Source organism: Peromyscus leucopus, chromosome 23 (assembly GCF_004664715.2).
Source record: "Peromyscus leucopus breed LL Stock chromosome 23, UCI_PerLeu_2.1, whole genome shotgun sequence".
NCBI classification, from domain to species: Eukaryota; Metazoa; Chordata; class Mammalia; order Rodentia; family Cricetidae; genus Peromyscus; species Peromyscus leucopus.
The window spans coordinates 14,391,918-14,412,040 of record NC_051082.1 but is presented as its reverse complement, the minus strand read 5'-3'; the positions used below and the strand labels follow the sequence as shown (position 1 = coordinate 14,412,040).

General features: G+C 52.4%; 2 protein-coding genes across 5 annotated transcripts in view; one reads left to right on the top strand and one right to left on the bottom strand.

Annotated features, from left to right (window-relative positions):
- The first annotated feature begins 1,407 nt into the window (after window positions 1–1,407).
- On the top strand, window positions 1,408–18,349 carry Rhof (ras homolog family member F, filopodia associated). Its single transcript, XM_028885862.2, has 5 exons — window positions 1,408–1,633; window positions 1,914–2,001; window positions 15,475–15,584; window positions 15,668–15,802; window positions 16,846–18,349. Exons 1-5 carry the CDS (start codon window positions 1,496–1,498, stop codon window positions 17,008–17,010), a joined length of 636 nt encoding a protein of 211 aa, XP_028741695.1. The 5' UTR covers window positions 1,408–1,495; the 3' UTR covers window positions 17,011–18,349.
- Tmem120b (transmembrane protein 120B) overlaps window positions 18,317–20,123 on the bottom strand; it is a 41,983-nt gene continuing 40,176 nt past the window's right edge. For 3 of the 4 annotated variants that reach the window (XM_028885860.2, XM_037198707.1, XM_028885861.2), the window contains exon 12: window positions 18,317–19,916. In XM_028885860.2, coding sequence (XP_028741693.1) covers window positions 19,803–19,916 — 114 coding nt within the window. In that variant the 3' untranslated portion in view covers window positions 18,317–19,802. The remainder of the gene's footprint in view (window positions 19,917–20,123) is intronic. The other variant, XM_037198708.1, reaches the window with a different exon arrangement.

Genomic DNA, 20,123 nt, shown 5'->3' with positions numbered 1-20,123 from the left:
CGAGTTGCTGAACATTTGTCCAGGGGACCTTTGATCCATTGACATGAAGGGGGGCCCGGCTCCCAAAGCTGGAGGTTGGGCCAGGGTTCCACCGCCCACCCAGGTCTCTGTTGTCTTTTGACGTCCCACGGGCGACGGTCGCTGCTGCCCTCTGGTGGTCATGGCTTTGCCTTGCGCCTCCGGGAGGGACGGGGAGGGGGCGGGGAAACAAGAAGAAACCGACCTGGCGTTTACTACCTCCCGGGTTGGTAGTTTACTCCATAAAGTGACATTTTCCGGATGTTTGCCGAGAACTTGAAAATGAGGAGGCGTCTTCAAGGGTGGGGAGGGTCCAGAAGATCCCTGAGCCCTGCCCAACGCCTCTTGGAAGACGTGAACTTGACTCCAGCTAAGAGGATTGCACTCATACTGCGCGCGCGCACACACACACACACGCACACCGTCCGCCTGCTGCTGCTGCTGCGGGCTGGCTGCAGGGGTCCTACCAACCCCTGGCCACTGGCCTGCTTTTTGGGGGTGGACCCTCAGCTCATAGTAACAGGAAAAGGATGGGTCACGGGGACGTCAACCAACCGTATCGCTAGTACTTGTTTGTATTAAGTAAGCTCTTAGCCAAGAGCTGTTGGATGGGAGTGGCATTCCCGGGATGAAGGACATGGAGCCGGAGGACACCAGAACATTCCTTGGTGGAGATGTATGGGGCGGATGAGTTTCCAGAATGTATGGAAGGGCCAGATGCTCGACCTGTCACGGTCGCGACAACGTCGCGCTTGGGTTCACCCCTCCGAGCCTTTGCTCAGTGCTGCCTGTGTGTTTTCTGAGTCACCCCTGGAAAACGGGGCTGTTCCCCCGGCAGGGGGCGCGCCGGCCCCACGGTGTGGGTCAGCAGAACGCGCGGGGAGGGGAGGAGAGCAGAATTCCTATAATCGCACACTGACGAGGGCCAGGACACTGTGGACGCACACGACCAGCGTCCTGGCGTCTTCTCGGGGACGACCGTGGGTACCACCTGTAGGGAAACGGGCCCCACTGGCCGACTGGCTGCAAGGGCTGGCTGCGAACCCCGGGCGCCGGGTACAGCCCTCTAGTCCAGGAGTCCCTATGGGGGTGGGGCCGGCCAATCAAAGGGTCCTCGCCAGGAGGCGGAGCTTGCCAACCACGGGCTGTCGGTGTGAAGAGGCAGAAACCGCGGACCTAACGAGCTGGGGGATGCGCAGGCACACGTGGTGATGGGGATGCGCGGCTGCGCTTGTGGCTCAGCATCCGGTTCCTCGTCGTTTCCCCCCCGGGGACTGAGAGACAAAAACCCAGGGCGGGACCAGAGCAGAGAGTCACTGAGGCAGGGAGGTGAGCCCGGGGAGGCTGCCTGGCAGAGGTGGCGCCGGCGGCCCGACGGGGCGGAGCCTCGTGGCCCCGCCCCGCCGCCCCGCCCCCTCCCTGTCGCTCCACTGGGCTCTGGCCAGAGCGCAGCATCCAGCGCTGCGGGCTCTGGGCTATGGACGCCCTAGGTGCTCCGGCCCCAGCCGCCGCCCCCAGCTCGGCGAGGAAGGAGCTGAAGATAGTGATCGTGGGTGACGGCGGCTGCGGCAAGACGTCGCTGCTCATGGTGTATTGCCAAGGCTCCTTTCCCGAGGTGAGGCCTGGTAGGTGGCAGGAGGGGGCGAGGAGGGGCTTGGGGCCCCGCAAGGAACAAGGGGTGTCCTCCAGCCAGGACCCAGAGCCCAAAGTCTGGACCGTGCAGTCCTGGGTGTCTCCTTCAGGCAGCCCTTTGAGAATTCCTGGGCCCAGTGGCTTGCCAGGTCTGAGCTGGATGGAGTGAGGGTGTTAGACGTTCGTGGGGGAGGGATCTGTCGGGGACTCTGAGCCTCCTTTGCACCCCTTAAAAGACCAACCCGATCCTCCCTCTCTCACAGCACTATGCCCCGTCGGTGTTTGAGAAGTACACGGCTAGTGTGACCGTGGGCAACAAGGAGGTGACCCTGAACCTCTACGACACTGCTGGTGAGTGCACCAGAGCCCAGTGGGTCCCCCGTGGTCATCCCCAAGGGTTTCCCCTGTCTTGCTGGGGCATTCCCTTCCTGATACCCTAACAAGGCGGAAGGTCTCTGCAGGGAGCTGGCTGGCTGGGGGGCCCTGAAAGGCAAAAGGACCTCTGCCTCCTCAGCTTTAAGGGGAGGTAATAGGTTGAGGCGAACTCTGATCCACCCCCACCCCCCAGTATTATGTTCTGTTCCCCGGCCCTGTTCCTCTCCTGCGGTTCTAGGAAACGTGGGGCTGTACTTGTACCTCCCAAGGTTGCAGAATTCCTTCCTTACCGTGGTCTTTGATTTTGAGTCCCCTGGGGCTTGGATTTCAATGGGTTGTGTTTCTGGGTCCTATCGTTTTTAGGGGAGCAAGGTCTAGATCACAGCTGTTGAATCCAGGATTCTGTGGCTGGCATGTTGGTGTTGAGACCCCAAGGTCCTGTGAGTGGACCTCCTCCTGTGTCCCTGGCTTCTGGGATCCTGGGGCTACAGTCCATTCTGTGTTTTCTTGGTTTTTCTGTGAAGAAACAGGCAACTTTAGAAAAGAACCTGAAGTCTAGGAAATGGATCAAAATAAGGCTCTGTCTCCTAGTGCTAGCCCCTCAAAGAGCAGACGTCGGCTCACAGTTCACGAACACCGGGGTTCCCTTTGGGGTGTCATGAGCATTTCCAGGGTAAAGGTTGGACCAGGTGGAGCCTCACCCATCCATCTAGGTGACTCAGTGTCCAGTGACTGGGTGGAACCAGGACAGTCACCGAGTGCCCCTTCCTTCTAGTCCATCCCTGTGTGCGTGAGGCAAAGTCTCTGATCTTAAATGGAGCCCCAATCCAGGCATTCTCCCCACCCCACCACCCCCTGGAGAGGATCAGGAGAGGGCTACCCCCACCCCCACCCCCAGACCTCTACCTCCTTCCTGTCGTGGGCAAGTTCGACTGGAGAGACTTCCCTACCCCTTGAGTGGCCCACTGAGGCTCCCCACCCACCCTCTCCTCCAACTCCAGGTGTGTGAGGAAGGAATTCTGAGGTGTGGCCCAGAGAGCAGTAAAAGTCTGGTCTGGAAAACTTACTTTCACACACACGCCTCTGATCCAGGAGCCAGGGAGGGACAGGACCATTGACCGCGCTTTGGGGGAAGTACTGTTTGAGCAGAAGTATTGCATGCCTCCCCACAGCTCCAGGAGGGGCCAGGAAGTCTGTTTTTTTGCCTCCCTCTGCCATCAGCCTTTCCTGTCACATCCCAAAGTTCCCTCCCTGTTCAGGACCATTTCCCCCTCAGACCAGAGCGGAGACCATTTTGGACGTTTTCTGGAAAAAGATGCCCGAAGGACATGTCAGGCGATATGATGATGAGGGTCCAGAAAGCTGCTCCTGGTTAGAAGAAGTTTGTTCCTAGAGGCTGTGCAGGGATGGAGGGGGATCCCAGCGGCTGACATGGGGAGGTTGTGATGATAGTGGGGTGTAGCAAGCTATCTTGTCTGTAACTTTCTGCTTCCTGCTTCGAGTCAGACCAAGACCCTGACTTGCTTCCCCTCAGTTGTGGCACTGGGGGCATCCAAGCCTTATTTTCCTTATCTTTCATCAGAGCTAAAATAGTCAAAAGAATTCAATCAAAGCCGGGGCGGTGGTGGCGCACGCCTTTAATCCCAGCACTGGGAGGCAGAGGCAGGCGGATCTCTATGAGGCCAGCCTGGGCTACCAAGTGAGTTCCAGGAAAGGCGCAAAGCTACACAGAGGAAACCCTGTCTCGAAAAACAAAAAAAACAAAAAACAAACAAACAAAAAAATTCAGTCAAATTCATATACACAGCATTCAGCACAGGGGCGGGCTGGCTTTGGAGCAGCTCAGCACATACTGTTCTTTAGACTTCTTTTTCATTTTGTGTTGGGGCTGAAAAATCAGACCCCTGTGCATACTAAGCTCTACCACTGACACTGAACTACCTTCCCAGTTCTCAATCTGAGTTTGTTTGTTTGTTCCAGGCAGGGGTCTCTGTTCCTCTAGCTGACCTCAAATATGCCAAGCAGCCCATGCTGCCCTTCAGTTCTCCATCCTCCTGCCTGGCCGTCTGAGGTATAGGCACCATCACACATGGCTCTGGTCCGGCTCCTTCCATAGAGGGTGGAGAATCTAGGTGCCCTCTCAAGGAGTGTCCACTGCTTTTTTTTTTTTTTTCCAGGACAGATTCCTAGGTCCTAGAGCTATGTTGACAAGTGGCATGTTATCAGTCACTTGAGTGACTGGGGAAGTCTTAATGGTTGGAGGAAATTCCCTGGCCAGTGAGCAATATGCCTATGAAGCTGGGTCATGTGTGTGTATGTGCACGGTGTTTGTCAGGAGGCTGTAGCAGTGACTGTGGAGTAAATGAATTCATTATCAGGGAGATGAGTCAGCTCTACCTGTGGCTGGGTCTTGGGATAATGTGGGAGAAAAAAAAAATGATGGCGAGTAACTGTCTAGACTAGAGAAACGTGGAGGCTAAGGAGGTGTGGGCAATGACCGTGTTAGAAATGGCTCTAGGAAATGCCATAGAAAGCTCTGGAACTGGGGGGAGGGACCTGCCTTCCCTGTCAGCACTGGTCAGAGTTATGGGACAGGAATGACCCCAGAAAGTTGAATTTTTTTTCCAAACCCAAAATGAATGATAGCCATGGGCAGTGAGTGGTACATCAATGCCCACATGTAAGGCCTGTCTGGCTGCTTGCTTCCATCCTGCGGAAGCGGAGACACCACAGTCCTCTACCGAGTACTGGGTGCTCGGGAGGTAGAGAGGGGGTGGGGCCCTAGCACCCACAGCCCTAGTGGCCTCGCCTGAGCCCTGACATCTTCAGACAGGAAGCTGTGGTGAGGCCAGAAGGTTCCTAGGCAGAGAGGGGTGGTGTCATGGCGGCAGTGGGGGTGTTCAGACCCCACCCAGAGAGTCTCGTCTAGACTGAGAGGCGCACAGGGGCACGGGGGAGCTGTGTGAGAGAATTCATGGAGGGTCACAGCTGCTAAGACAAGGGGTCAGGACAAGAGGGGCCATTACAGCCCTGGAGCTGGGACCACGTCAGGCCTCGGGTAAGCCACGTCAGGTACCATTGTCGCATGTCAAGAAGGGACTTCCCTGTCTCTTCCTGTCCCTAGGAGGGGGACAGGGGGGGCCCTAGCAAAGCTCGTAAAAGTGGGTTCCTTCTTCATCAGCTTCCGCTTCGCACACTGCCAGCAACACCCCTTCCCGAGAGGACCAATGCTTTTGGTCAAAACGGGTCACCTCTTGCCCCCCAGTAGATTTGGGGAGCACTGTGTCCTGAGGACATGGCACCCCTCCACACAGCTCTAGGTCTTAGGGACCCTGGCCCGGAAAAGGAACGTGGTCCAGGGACAGCCCCACTCCACAGAGGAAGTACGTCAGGTGGGGTGACAGCCCCACTTCCACCTGCCTGGCAAACGGCAGGAAAATGGGCGGGACGTCAGGGGAGCTCTGGCCCACGGCCCCATCCCTCACTAGAACCAAGGGCGTGAAGGAGATTTTGGGCAAGTGACTTGGCCTTTTTTTTTTTTTTTTTTTTTTTTTTCTCGAGACAGGGTTTCTCTGTGTAGCTTTGCGCCTTTCCTGGAACTCGCTTTGGAGACCAGGCTGGCCTCGAACTCACAGAGATCCGCCTGCCTCTGCCTCCCGAGTGCTGGGATTAAAGGCCTGCGCCACCACCGCCCGGACCGTGACTTGGCCTCTTCATGGGCAAAACAGGATACCCGACTAACCTAGTGGATGGGAGGCCCCCTTAAGGGGTTCTGAGATTCAGGGCTTGGAATTTGCACCCAGGTCATTCACCTACCTTGGAAGTTTCTGTTTTGGTATTGTAACCACAAGAGCCGTGGTCACACCTCTGCCCAGCCCCTAAGTCCTTTTGTTTCCAAATCAGGGCAGAGCCGGTCACCCTCTCCCAGATAAGGGTATTAAGACTTAGGAAGGAAAGTACTAGGCTCCAGAATGTGTGTCCAAGTCATGCCTGCCAGAAAGGGTGTCCAGTACCCACCCTCCAGGGTAGATGGGGCGGCAGCAGTACCTAAATTCCTTGTAGCTTTTTGTTTTTCAAGACAGGGTTTCTCTGTGTAGCCCTGGCTGTCCTGGAACTCACAGGCTGGCTTCGAACTCACAGAGATCCGCCTGCCTCTCGAGTGGTGGGATTAAAGGTGTGCGCCACCACCGCCCAGCTCAAATTCCTTGTGTTTATGAAAGGCTCACACTGAATCCTAAGAAAAGGCCGGGCAGAATGAAGCCTAAGAAGGAAATAAGGTCTCAGCTGTCCCCCCATTCCTCACCAAGGCCCCCCCCTTTTTTTTCTTGAGAGAACTGTTTATGCCGCCATTCTGTCAAACTTGCCAGGGCTGGGGTGTTGTCCTAATTTCGTGTTCTGTTGCTGTACAGAAGCAACTCTGGAGGAAGAAGGGATTCATTATATTTACAGACTCTGGTCTGTCATTGAGGGAAGCCAGGGCAGGAACTAGAGGCAGGAACCGAAGCAGAGACCATGGCGGAGTGCTATCTACTGGCTTGCTCAGCTGTCTTTCTAACATAACCCAGGACTACCTGCTCAGTGGGCACCACGCACAGTGGGTTTAGCCCTCCTCAATCAACTGGCCAATCAAGATACGGCACCACAGACATGCCCACAGGCCAGTCTGATGGAGGCAATTGTCAACTGAGGTTCCCGATTCCCAGATGTGTCCAGTTGACAATCAAGATTAGCTATCACGGGTAAACAGAAATGAAGCTCTCCCAGCTGCCTTCTGGGGGGGGGGGTTGAACAAAAAGCACCTGCATACCCTTTATCATTTGCAGCGTCTATCAGCTTTTTTGCTAAGTCTTTTCACCTGTCTGGTTTTTTTTTTTTTTTGGTTTCTCTGGCTGGAAAAGGCAGGTAACTAACGCCTACCTTGTGTGGTGGTTGTGCGGAATGATAAATTCATCCCATAAATTGTTTTGAATGGGGAGGAAAGGGGGAGAGATGGCTGTGTGACTTAGAGTGTACGCTACACTTGTTGAGGACCCCGAGTTTGTTTCCCAGCATCCATGTCAGGCGGCTCACAACTGCCTGGAAATCCAGCTTTAGGAGCTCCAATAGCCTCTTCTGGACTCCATGGGCACTCACATCCTCAAGTGCGCAGACCCATTCATTGATGACAAAATGAAGGGTTTTTTTTAATAATTTATTTTTATTTCATGTGCATTCATGTTTGGCCTGCATGTATGTCTGTAAAAGTGCAGGATTCCCTGGAACTGGACTTATAGACAGTTATGAGCTGTGGGTGCTGGGAACTGAACCTGGGTCCTCGGGAAGAGCAGCCAGTGCTCTTAACCACTGAGCTCTCTCTCCAGCCCCCGAAGTTCAGTTTTAAAAGAGCGTTTTGACGGGGTAAACACTCACAGATAAAGGTCACTCTCATTAAGTAATCTTGTCCCGAAGACTCACCTGCTTTAAAGCTCCATGTCACAGATAAGGACAGATAAGGATTCACTCCTAGTGGGAAAGCCTTTGTGGGGGACTCTGGGTGCTTTTAGAGTGACTGGGCAGGCAGCTGACCTTGGCCGTGGGGACTAAGCTGTCTGGCACTGCCCAACTGTGACCTTGACGGGGCTGCTCCCCTCAGCCACCTGGGCTCTTAACAAGAACTCTCCTGGCCAGTTTACCTCCTGGGTGCTGCTTGAATTAACCTGGGTCAGGAAGTCGAAGGCAGACACCACCAAAGGGTTTAGCTTTCTCCCTGTCCTCAGTCGATTTTTCCTGAGCTCACCTGACTTCCAAGGCTTACAGTGGCCCCCCTACTTAGGGGAAGAAACAAAAGTCATAAGAGGCATGTGACATCAGATGGTAGATGTATTTTAAAGCCAAAGAAAAGAAAGAAAAAAGAAGAAAAAGAAAACCTTTGTTATGGGGCTGATGGACACCAAGAGGCCATTGGTTCAGGGTGGTTGAGAAAGGTTTCCTGGAGGAGGTGACATTTCTACATAGACCCAAAAGTAATGAGAGAGAGAGAAGCGGGGAGGGAGGGAGGGAAAGGGAGAGAGAGAGAGAGAAAGCATCAGCCAGCTGCAACCTGTTGAGAGAACCTTCTGGAAGAGGGAACAGCAGTGTGTGTGAACATTCTCCGCCCACTGTGGTTCCTCTTTTTCCAGCCCACAGCAACCCGACTCCACCCACACCTCTCCCCGTATCTCTGACTTTAAGGTAATAGCGCAGCTGTCCATGCTCAGCCCAGCGCATCTCTGCCCTCATCTCTGCTGCCTCCTGAGCCACCACAAGCCAGCAATTAGCTAGGATCTCCTGAATGTCTCCTGGGGGCCGGGAATTCATAAGGATAGCGGTGGCCAGTCTCTGCCCTCACAGTGTGCCCTGCCACAGGCCAGACAGTAAACAGGAACCTGTCTGAGCTGAGCAGAATGGGCCACACTTGGAAGCCATGCTAAAAGCAGGGAGGGCCTATCAGAGGAGGTGTCCTTCAAAGTCACAGCAGGTGACATGCAGAGGAAGACACAGTACCTGGACCTCATTTTGTAACTGTTGGTGGAACCCTCTAGACAAAATTTTGGAAGAGAATGAATGTGTTTGTTATTCTAGACTTATGCACACCATCACTAACCCCACCTACAACTTAGAGGCCCAGAGCCTGTCTTTACACAATACAAAATAAAAGCTGTTAATTTGCGTTAATTCCACTTAGAAGGTTTGGGGTTGGCTCCTGACTCTGTAGCGTTAGGCAAATTGCTTCTCATCTGTGACACTGAGCCCCTGTATATGAAATCTGAGTAAGTTATCCCCCAGTAAGCACAAAGGATGGGTTCCAAGACCCCCATTCATACCTCCATAGAGACTCAAATTCAAGATCCTTATAGAAAATGGTACACCATCCATTTTCACATAGCCTGAATTTCAGTTACCCCTAGGTTACTCAGGATACAGTATCAGTGCTATGTGAAGAGTTGCTACCTGTATTATTTAGGGAATGTGACAAGAAGTCTTTGTTCGGTCAGATACAGTGTTTCTAAATGTTTCCAGTGGAAGTTGCTTCTGTAGACATAGGTGAGGGAGACCAGCTCCCACTTTTTTCCTCAAGGGTACTCTTGAGAAGGGAGAAATATTTAGATAGAAATATAGAGGAGAGAGAGAGAGTTAGAAACACAGGCTAGCCTCGGGAGGGCCTGGGTCAAAACCCACCATCCCTTTCTGTCTCTTCTAAAGATCTTTTATAGGAACGCCAAGGGGTGGAGCAAAAGACCTCCCCCCAGCACAGTCAAATGCAGACCGTTCCAGTCACCTGGTGACCTGGCATGTGGCCCAGCCATCCCCTTATGCAGCCCTGCTGTGTAAAGCAGGCTCAGATCTCACTAGGAAACTTTTGTGGGCTCCTACACATAGGATCCAAAGATACTAGGTTGACTGTATTTATACTTTCCCTTTCATATTGGGATGTAATTAAGGGCATCTGTTTTTGAAGAATTGTTTATGTATATGAGTGTGTCCCTGCATGTACTTATGTGTAGCACATGTGTGCCTGATGCCTAAGGGGGTCAGAAGAGGGAATCAGATTCTCTGGGACTAGAGTTAACTGAGTACTGGGCACAGAACTTGGGTTCTCTGCAAGAGTAGCAAGTACTTCTTTATTTTAAATTGATGTTTAGTATGTATGTGTGTATATGTATTTGTATGTCGGTGTGTGCATGTGATGGCAAGTACCCCTAGAATCCAGAAGAAGGCATTGCATCTCCAGGAGCTGGAGTTACAGGCAGTGGTGAGCAGGGAATCCAACCCAGGTCCTCTATAAGAGCAAGTGCTCTTAGCCGCTGGGCCATCTCTCCAGCCCCTGTAAAGAACCCTTAAAGATGAATAGGCAAGCCAGGGCTGGAGAGATGGCTCAGTGGTTAACAGCACTTGCTCCTCTTCCAGAAGATCCAAGTTCAGTGCCCAGCGCCCAGCACCTACATCAGGCAGTTCACAACTGCTTGTAATTCCATCCCCATGGATTCCAACACCCTTTCTGGCCACCAGATGTAACATAGATATATAAATACACATAAATAAAATTTAAAAAAATACATGCAGGCAAAACATTCACACCCGTTATGAATGAAAATGGCCCCCATAGCTCATGTGGTGTTTTGTTTTGTTTTGTTTTTTGAGACAGGGTTCTCTGTGTAGCTTTGCACCTTTCCTGGATCTCACTCTGTAGACCAGGCTGGCTTTGAACTCACAGAGATCCACTTGCCTGTCTCCCGAGTGCTGGGACTAAAGGCATGCGCCACCACCGCCCAGCTTTAGCTCATGTTTAAATGCATGGTCCCTAGTTAGTGGAACTATTTGAAAAAGATTAGGAGGTGAGGCCTTGTTGGAAGAGGTGTGTCACTGGGAGTGGGTTTTGAGGTTTCAAAAGCCCTTGCCAGGTCCTGCCTACAACTTGTAGATCAGATATGACCTGTTAGCTATTTCTCTAGCACCATGAACCATGCCTGCCTGTGTGCTGCCGCGCTCCCCACCATGATAATGAACTAAGCCTCTGAAACTGTAAGCCAGCCCCAGTTAAATGTTTTCTTTTATGAGAGTTGCCTTGGTCATGGTATCTCCTCACTATACTAAAACAGTAACTAAGACATACATAAAGTAAATCTTTTTAAAAATGCATGCTATAAGAAGGTAAAAGTATGGCTGGGTGGTGGTGGTGCACGCCTTTAATCCCAGCACTCGGGAGGCAGAGCCAGGCAGATCTTTGTGAGTTCGAGGCCAGCCTGGTCTACAGAGTAAGCTCCAGGAAAGGCACAAAGCTACAAAGAGAAACCCTGTCTCCGAGAAAAAAAGATAAAAATAGAGAGACGATGAGTACTGTGAAAAAGCAAATACTATGGTCTGGATTTTTACATACAAAATACAAAGCTGCTTGGGGTGCTACACACCCATAATCTCAGAGCTAGGGAAGCTGAGGCAGGAGAACCGTCAAAAGTTCCAGGTGGGCATCTGCTGCTGTGTAGTAAACTCCCGTGTCAAGCAGTAGGGGACCTGGGGGACCACTGAGTGTGGCGGCCTGACCAGAATATTGTTTCCAGATCTATCCAGCAGCCAGGTGGCGAGTGGCTTTACTGAAGGACTGCAGGAGATCAGGAAGAGGTGGTACAAGAAGCTGGGTGAGGTGGCGCACACCTTTAATCCCAGCACTCGGTAGGCAGAGGCAGGCGGATCTCTGTGAGTTCAAAGCCAGTCTAGACTACTTAGATCCAGGACAGCTATGGCTGTATGAGACGTTGTCTCAAAAAAAAAAAAAAAAGGAAGACGCCATTGGTAGTTTGAAAAGGATGGCATGGGGGGTAGGGTCACTTAGCAAGCAATAGACAGATCCAAGCTGTGCACAGCGTTCTCTGCGGTGGCAGCTGCCAGCCTGGCATAGCAATTAATCACTTGAAATGTAGCTAGTGCAACCAAGGAACTCAATTTTGTCTTGTTAATTAGTTGACATTCAAAGAGTCACATCGGGCTGGGAAGCTGCCCTGTTGGATGCACAGGCCTAGAAAGACATTGACAGAGACTTAGAGAGAAGACTGCCTAGGGTCCTCTGTGGGGTGACATCCTGAGCCAGTGTCCCAGTGTCCCACAAGGGGTATCTCCTAGTTGTTGTGGGGAGGGAGGCTGAAGTCAAGCACCCCTTTCTCCCGTGTGGAGGGGACCTGGACTGAAGGAGAGCATGGATACTTTCCCTGGGCCAGCTGTCACGATGGCTGCTGCACACTTGGATAAACCCCACACGTTAGAAGGATGTTGGCTGGTGGCATCCCACAAGACAGGTTTTATTACTTTTCCATGTCCCCAATTGGATGGGCTGGTATGTACCTGTAATGCCAGCAAGACTTGGAAGTTGGAGGCAGGTGGGTCAGGAGTTCAGGACTAGACTGGGATACATGAAACCTTGTCTCAAAAAACAACCCACATACATGTGTGCATGCATGTGTGTGTGAGTGTGTGTGTGTGTTTGTTTTCATACACACACACACACACACACACACACACACACACACACACACTTAAAAAAAAGTTAACAGCCGGGCGGCGGTGGCGCACGCCTTTAATCCCAGCACTAGGGAGAGAGCGCCAGGCGGATCTATGTGAGTTCGAGGCCAGCCTGGGCTACCAAGTGAGTTCCAGGAAAGGTGCAAAGCTACACAGAGAAACCCTGTCACAAAAAAATAAATAAAAATAAAAATAAAAAAAATAAAAAAAAGTTAACAAGGCAAGTCTGACCTGGTGGCACATGCCTTTAATCCCAGCATTTAGTAGGCAGAAGGGGGTTGAATCTCTGAGTTTGAGACCGGCCAAGGCTTACATGGTGAGACTGTCTTTAAAAACAACAAAACAGCCGGGCGTTGGTGGCGCATGCCTTTAATCCCAGCACTCGGGAGGCAGAACCAGGCGGATCTCTGTGAGTTCGAGGCCAGCCTGGGCTACCAAGTGAGTTCCAGGAAAGGCGAAAAGCTACACAGAGAAACCCTGTCTCGAAAAACCAAAAAAAAAAAAAAAAAAAAAACCAACAAAAAAACAAAACAAACAGAAAGAAGGGGGCTGAAAAGATGGCTCAGAGGTTAAGAGCACCGGCTGCTCTTCCAGAGGACCCGAGTTCAATTCCCAGCAACTACATGACAGCTCACAAGTATTTGTAACTCCAGTCCCAGGGGATGTGGTGCCCTCTTCTGGACTCCAATGGCACCATACGCATGTGGTGCATAAACATACATTCAGGCAAAACACTCACACCCATGAAATAAGTCCAATTTGAAAAGTTCGATGCTGCAGATTTAACCGGGGTCCTTTCTGCAAGGAAGATCCTAGCCACTGCGCTTAACCACCAAGCAAGCCATCTCTCCACACCCCCCAAAAGAAGTTCATTTTTAAAAACTGTTTACATTTATGCGTATCAGTGTTCTGCACCACATGTGTGTCTGGCACCCCCAGACATCAGACTGGGATTTCAGATCCCCTGAAACTGGAGTAGTGGATGGTTGTGGGCCACCATGTGGGTGCTGGGAACAGAACCTGGGTCCTCTGGAAGAGCAGCCAGTGCTTTTAACTGCTGAGCCATCTCTCTAGTCCCAGTAAATCAATTAAGACAAAAAAAAAATGAATGAATGAAAACCTAGCCACTAGGGTAAAGGTTAGCAACTGAACTATCACTTATATTTGCTGGGAGAGGGAAAATCAGTTTTTTTCCAATAGTATATCAGCCTGGGTCTATCAGCCGCTCCAGGACAGGCCTCATGTTCAGGAGGAGTTGACCAACCAATATATAATGGACTCCATTGGGTTTCTTTCTTTCTTTTTTTTTTTTTTTTTTTGTATGCTTTTATTTGGGTTGGGGGGGGCATGTGTGTGGTTTTGTTTTCTTGGTTTTGGGGGTGTTTGTTGTACTGTGTTTTTGCTTTTTGAGAAAGGATTCAAAGTTGTATGAGTTCGAAGGGGAAGAATGTGATCAAAATATATTTAAATTTAAAAATTGCTTTAATGAAAAATATAATAAAAAAGTAACTCTCAAATAACTAATAAAATTTTTTAACTAAAGAAAGAATAAAAATAAACAAAAGAAAGGAAAATGAAAAGATGTTGATGTTCCAGGTGGAGACTCAGCTCCCACAGGTGACTTGTCTAAGTCACACAGTGAAGGACACAGCGGAGGTCTGAACTTGTGTCTTACCTGCCTCTGGTGCCCATGACTTTAGGAACTGTGCTTTGGTGGAGCTGGCTGAGGATGTAAAACCAGGCATGTAAAACCAGAGGGAACCTACGCCCTGTTACCAATGGGAGACCAAGGGTGTAAATTACCCTGACTGACTGGAGTGTAGGCTGGCACCGCCCAGAAATGAGGACAGGGCTGGACAGGCGCCTTCTGGACCTCCGCGTTCCTTGTAGTAGATGGACATCACGTTTATACAAAGGTGGCTGAGTGAGGGTCACTGATGAGCTCTAAAGGTGATCCATTCTCTGTGGGAATTTTTAAAAGATAGATACCTTTGCATGGTGACTCAAGGTGGCGTGTAATCCCGGCTGGTTCCTGGACTAGGGAAAAAAAAAAAGCTGACCTTTCTGGTGAAGTGGGTGAAACCTGAATTCAGAGTGGATCAAGGATGGGGTCAGTGTGACTTGCTGGGCTCGGTGCCAGGACCAGGACAAGCTATTCTGAGGCACTCTGTTGTGAGAGCAATGGGGGGCTGCCTGTGTGCAGTTGATCAAGCAGGTGAGCCACACACAAACAGGGACGCTCAGAAGGGTTCTCTGCATTCTCCCGTGCAGTCTCTCTGGAAGTTTAAAACAGTTGACAAAACACGTTTTCCGACGAGGCATGATGGTATGCCCAGCACACAGGCAGGTACACTCAGCAGAGGCAGGCAGGTGGCTGTGTGTTTGAGGTTAGCTTGGTCCATATAGAAAGTTCTAGGCTAGCCAGGGCTGCACAGTAAGATCAAACTGGGTGGCGGTGGCGGCCCACGCCTTTAATCCCAGTACCTGAGAGGCAGAGGCAGGCAGATCTCTGAGTTTGAGGCCAGCCTGGTCTATAGAGCTAGATCCAGGACAGCCAGGGCTGCACAGAGAAACCCTTGAAAATAAATAACGGGGTGTGAGATTTAGCTCAGTGGTAGAGCGCTTGCCTAGCAAGCACAAGGCCCTGGGTTCGATCCTCAGCTCCAAAAATAAATAAATAAATAAAATATAAAAATTGAGTTGCAGCCGGGCGGTGGTGGTGCACACCTTTAATCCCAGTACTCGGGAGGCAGAGGCAGGCGGATCTTTGTGAGTTTGAAGCCAGCCTGGGCTACCAAGTGAGTTCCAGGAAAGGCGCAAAGCTACACAGAAACCCTGTCTCAAAAAACAAAAAAACAAAAAACAAAAAAAAATTGAGTTGCCTCCAAATTTCACAAAAGCATAATGAGCCACACCCAGGCCCAGCTTCTAGGTTCTGATTGGACTGGACCTATGGAAGGCTGTGTCTGGGACTGTCACATGTCCCCAGGTGGGCCCCAGGTGCAATGGGAGCTGACTGCCCCTGTGAGATGTGGTGATCAATGTGCCTGTTCCTACCTCATTAGCATTTGCAAGAATGGGCAGGAGGAATCCAGGCAGCTGCCCCAGAACCAAGGAGGCTGGAGCCAGCACATGCTTCTGGGCCTTGGAGATATCCGAATGGCAAACATCCCAGATCTGAGTCTCAGGCTTGACAGGCGAGGGAACACTCCCGTCCCCGACAGAATGGCTGCAGTTTAGTTCTCTGTATCAGTCCAGCTGAGGTTTGACGGCATATAATCTATTCCCTCTTTCCCCATCCTGTCCACTTTATAAATATGGAAACTAGGCCCTGAGGTCATCCCCCACCCCATCAAAGGCCAGACAGGGCCCCCAGGCAGACAGGGATTCATGTCTCTGCTCCCTCTCTGGTTTCAGGGCAGGAAGACTATGATCGGCTGCGGCCTCTGTCGTACCAGAACACACACCTGGTTCTCATCTGCTACGATGTCATGAACCCCACCAGCTACGACAATGTCCTCATCAAGGTAAAGTCCCGCCTGCCTCTTGAGAGTAAGGGTCAGCTGCAGAGTGGCCTCGGCCCTGATAACCCTGCTTTCTCCCTCCTCAGTGGTTCCCCGAAGTCACCCATTTCTGCAGAGGGACCCCCATGGTTCTCATCGGCTGCAAGACAGACCTGAGGAAGGATAAGGAGCAGCTGCGGAAGCTCCGGGCAGCCCAGCTGGAGCCCATCACCTACACACAGGTGGGCCAGGGTCCCAGCTACCACCCAGGTCCACGACCCCTCAACTGCCATAGCCAGAGACCACCTAGGCCTTGGTCTTCTCAACCAGAGTGCCTTAGCAGGCACTTAGGAGTCATTCGAAAAACCAAAAACAAACAAAAAAAAAACTAATATGGTGCACACCTTTTTTGTTTGTTTTGTTTTTGGTTTTTCGAGACAGGGTTTCTCTGTGTAGCTTTGGAGCCTGTCCTGGAATTCACTCTGTAGCCCAGGCTGGCCTTGAACTCACAGAGATCCGCCTGGCTCTCTCTCCCTAGTGCTGGGATTAAAGGTGTGCGCTATCACCGCCCAGCGGTGCACACCTTTAACCCCAGCCCTCAGAAGGCAGAGCAGGCAGATCTGAGTTTGAGGCCAGCCCAGTCTACGGAATGAGTTCCAGGACAGCCAGGGCTACACAGAGAAACCCTGTCTCAAAAAACCAAACCAAACAAACAAACAAAAACTAATAGTCTATGTATAATCATGCGCATGTTTAATCCCAGCACTCAGGAGGCAGAAGCAGGCGGATCTCTGTTGGGTTTGAGGCCAGCCTGGTCTACATAGCAAGTTCCAGGTCAGCCAGGACTACACAGTGAGACCCTGTCTCAAATAAATAGAAAGGCATAGGCACTAATAATGGTAAAACCAAGGTTTTTATTTCACTTCACCAGCAAACTCGGTCATTGAGTTTGGAACCGACAAGGAACAGAAGCCTGAGATGTAGATAGCCCCAGTTCTCACAATTCAGTTCCCCTTCTGCTGAAAGCTAGGGAGAGGGCAGGTGGGGGCCAGCAAGGGGTTTCCTCCATCCAGCCATGCAAACCCCAAACTGGCCAGCACTCAAGCTTGTTTTCCAGCTCTGGAGAGCCTCCAAAGCTAGCCCAAACTCCTAAGACTCTGGGGGTGGGGTGGGGTGTGTGTGCGCGTGTGGTCAGGAGGCACCAGGGTGTGTGTGCGTGTATAGGGGTGTCAGGAGGCACCAGGCCCTCATCTAATGAATACTGCCTCCCCCAACCCCCTCCCAGGGCATGACTGCCTGCGAAAAGATGCGAGCCGCACTCTATCTGGAATGTTCCGCCAAGTTTCGGGAGAATGTGGAAGACGTCTTCAGGGAAGCTGCCAAAGTGGCCCTCAGTGCCCTGAAGAAAGCACAGAGGCAGAAAAAACACAGGACCTGCCTGCTGCTGTGACCCTGGGGCTGACAGCCCCGAGTGGAACTGTTGTGGAACTGTTGTGGCCAGGGACCCGGCTGGGGGATTTTGCCCCATCAGAGGCCCATAGTGCCTGGCCATCGGGGGCTAGACTCCTGGAACGTTCTGGAACCATCCCCCTTGGGTTCACGCTGTAGTTCCATGGTGAATGACTGGCGCCAGGCCCACCCATGTTCCTCCGCCCTGGGACTGGCACTTGTCCCCAGGTCGCAGGGGGGCCCTCGTAACGGCTCCTTCTTATCCCAGTCATGCGCGTTTCCCTCTCCAAACCCAGTTCATGCTTGGAGCTCAGAAGGGCATTGAGATGTGGGCAAATGCGGGTATGCAATGCTGTTCAGAGTCCTCAGCCTGTTCCCCTGACGCCGTCTCCCTGAGCTCCTGAGATAGGCTCAGCGACATCCTCCAGCCTATCCCTTCTTCCCCTCAGGAACCCGGGGCCACGGCCTATCAGGAGACCACAGGCAGCGAGCCGGACATGGGGCTGGCACCAGCTGCTCCCTCTCTACCACACTCAAGACTTTTGTCTTGGCCTGAGACACATGTTCAGGGGAGAAGAAACAATCTCTCAAAAGGTCAAAATAGACTCAGGCCAGCCAGGGCCCCCATCTGATCCCTGCTCCAGGTCTCACCTCCAAAGCCCCGGCTGACTTCCACTGGGGACCCCTGGTGGACAGTGCCCACGCCCCCATCGGGGGCCTCGGGCCAATGGGCTCTCTCCTTAGACCATTCCCCATCTGTCAATGGCCAGGACTGGGTCATTTAAGTAGTAAAGTTCCTCATCTTCCACCCCAGTCTCTGCTTCTACCAGGATGTGGGGCTCAGGAATGGACTGTCCCTGCCTCCCTCCAGAACTGACATGACGGTCTCTGGCTACACGGGACAATTTTCCAGAACTGGCCTGCTGACCACCAGTGTCTACCACAGCAAGATTCTTGAATTCTGACACTCCTTCCGGAAAGTCTAGGGTCTGCGGTTCAGAAGTTTTCAAGCCAAGTATCCCAGGTGGCTTTAGCGCCCCCAAGAGGAAGTCAGCATCTCCTAAAGAAACCATGGCCTTGGCTGGCCCATCTGTCCCAATACCTCTTGACTCAGACTGTAAAGTCAGGTTGCCAAGGAAAGAGACTTCTGATCCCCTTCCCCAAGTGCCCCAAGGCCCTGCTGTCCCCTGCAGAGCCAAGCAAGGACCTCTTGTTCTCTCAGAATCCGAGGCCTTGTGAATAAATTATCGTGTATGTACGGCAGAGGTCAACAAACCACAGCCTGTGGGCCACACATGGCCACTGCCTGTTTTTGTAAATAAAGTTTTATTGAACCGCCACGATTAGACAAGGGCAGTTTCTGCTCCACACCTGTAGGCTGGAGTTACCACAGGACTAGCCCACAAAGCCTAAAATACTATCATCTGGGCTTTAATGGGAAAAGTTTGCTGACTCCTCATCTGGGGCAGTCCTGGGTACCTGTGAAGGACAGGCCAGGGGACCCAAGGACAGGAGACCAAGGACAGAGGTAGGGCAGGGATGGAGGGAGGGGCAGGTTGAGGCAAACAGGAGCAGGTGCCTGATCTTGCTCTTTGGGAATGTTGCCAGGTCTTTCCATTTTTGTAAGGTAAACAGAAATCTGGATTCTTAGGTGGACTCTCAGTGTGGGAGAGGCGAGATCTCGTTTTTTATCACAGAACTCAAGAATTTAAAACTCCTGTGAGGACCAAATGAAGCATGTCCGAGGACGCCAGCTGTGAAGTCGGGTCTGAGCGGGCAGCTGAGGCCCATGGGTGGGAAGGGGCAGAACATTCAGCTGGACCTGTTTGCACCTCCACCCTGGCTGCTGCCTGGATCTCACGGGGTCGCAACAGCCCTTCCCAAACATACAAGACCCTCTGCCTGCGGTGGGGAGAGGCAGGGGATGAATGACCTCCTAACGACTTAAGTTCCAGTCACACCAGGTTAAGGGCTCACAGCAAGCTTGTGAAGGAAGGGCATTAGTGAGAAAACCTTAAGAGCCCACTGGATTGCAAAGAACCCAGAGGCCGGGCGCCCTCTGGTGGAGACCATCCTTAAAACCCTGCCGCCTGCTCGGAGGGGAAGAGAACTCTAGGTCCCGAGTAGGTTGCGCCCCTTGTCCCCAGTGGCCAGCAGGCAGGCGACTCAGGAGACACAAAGCAAGAGACAAGACAGGCAGGTTCTCTGAGGACTTAAATACTCCCTCATCACAGAGGGTGGGGGGTATGGGGGGGCGCTTACAACAGATGGTGGCCCAGGGGAGGGGGGGGGCTCCACAGGATGCTGAAAGTTTCATTCCACCGGGTGCCTGGGCCACAGTAAGGAGCAGGTCAGCTGAGGCCAACCCCCGTGAGGCACATCTAAACCCCAGGGAGGGGTTCAAATGAAAGGAGCGGGAAGGGGGGTCCCTGAGGCTTTTCGCCCCTCCCTGGAAGACAGACACAGGTGTGGCCACTGCCATCACCCAGAGCTGCAGGGAAGGCCGCAGATTCCAGGGAAGGGAGGTGGGGGGAGAGACCCGGCGTTAAATAGGTTATAAATAGGGCGCTGGGGCAGGGCAATACTGTGTGCGCTGGCGGGCGGGCGGCCTTCACATTCCTCACGTCTGGCCAGGGACCAGGGCCTTGGTCCTGCTCCGGGTGCTGCTGCCGGCCCCTGAGATGCTGCTGCCCACGGCTGCCAGTGCCCGGCGGCTGGGCAGCTGGGCTGCTGACTGCAATCTCCCGCAGTCCTTCTCAAGTCCCAAGACCCCAGGCCCACGAGTCCGGAGGCTCATGGCTGCTTTGTCTTGCTTCTGTTCTTCTGGAGTTTGGTGTGCACGACTTTGAGTGTGGTCAGGAAATTGCCGAGGAAGAGGATGAGGAAGGTGAGTGCCAGCACAAATACCTGGTCCATTCGGAGGTGCGGCCCCCAGCAATGCCCGGGGCGGGGGAGGAAGGAGAAGCCCGAGTCAATTCCCCTGCGGAAGAACCTGCCTCTAACCTCAGCCCCAGACCCTTAACACAGCCATGGGAGGCACCAGCAAGGCACGGGGGTATGTGAATACGGTGGGTCCCCGAGGTGGGGTTCTGGAGGAGTGGGGTGATAATCCTC

Coding starts and splice junctions, on each gene's coding strand:
- Rhof (XM_028885862.2), top strand. CDS start 1,496: ATGGACGCCCTAGGTGCTCCGGCCCCAGCCGCCGCCCCCAGCTCGGCG. Junction 1,634..1,913: donor GCCAAGGCTCCTTTCCCGAG/GTGAGGCCTGGT, acceptor CCTCTCTCACAG/CACTATGCCCCGTCGGTGTT. Junction 2,002..15,474: donor GAACCTCTACGACACTGCTG/GTGAGTGCACCA, acceptor CTCTGGTTTCAG/GGCAGGAAGACTATGATCGG.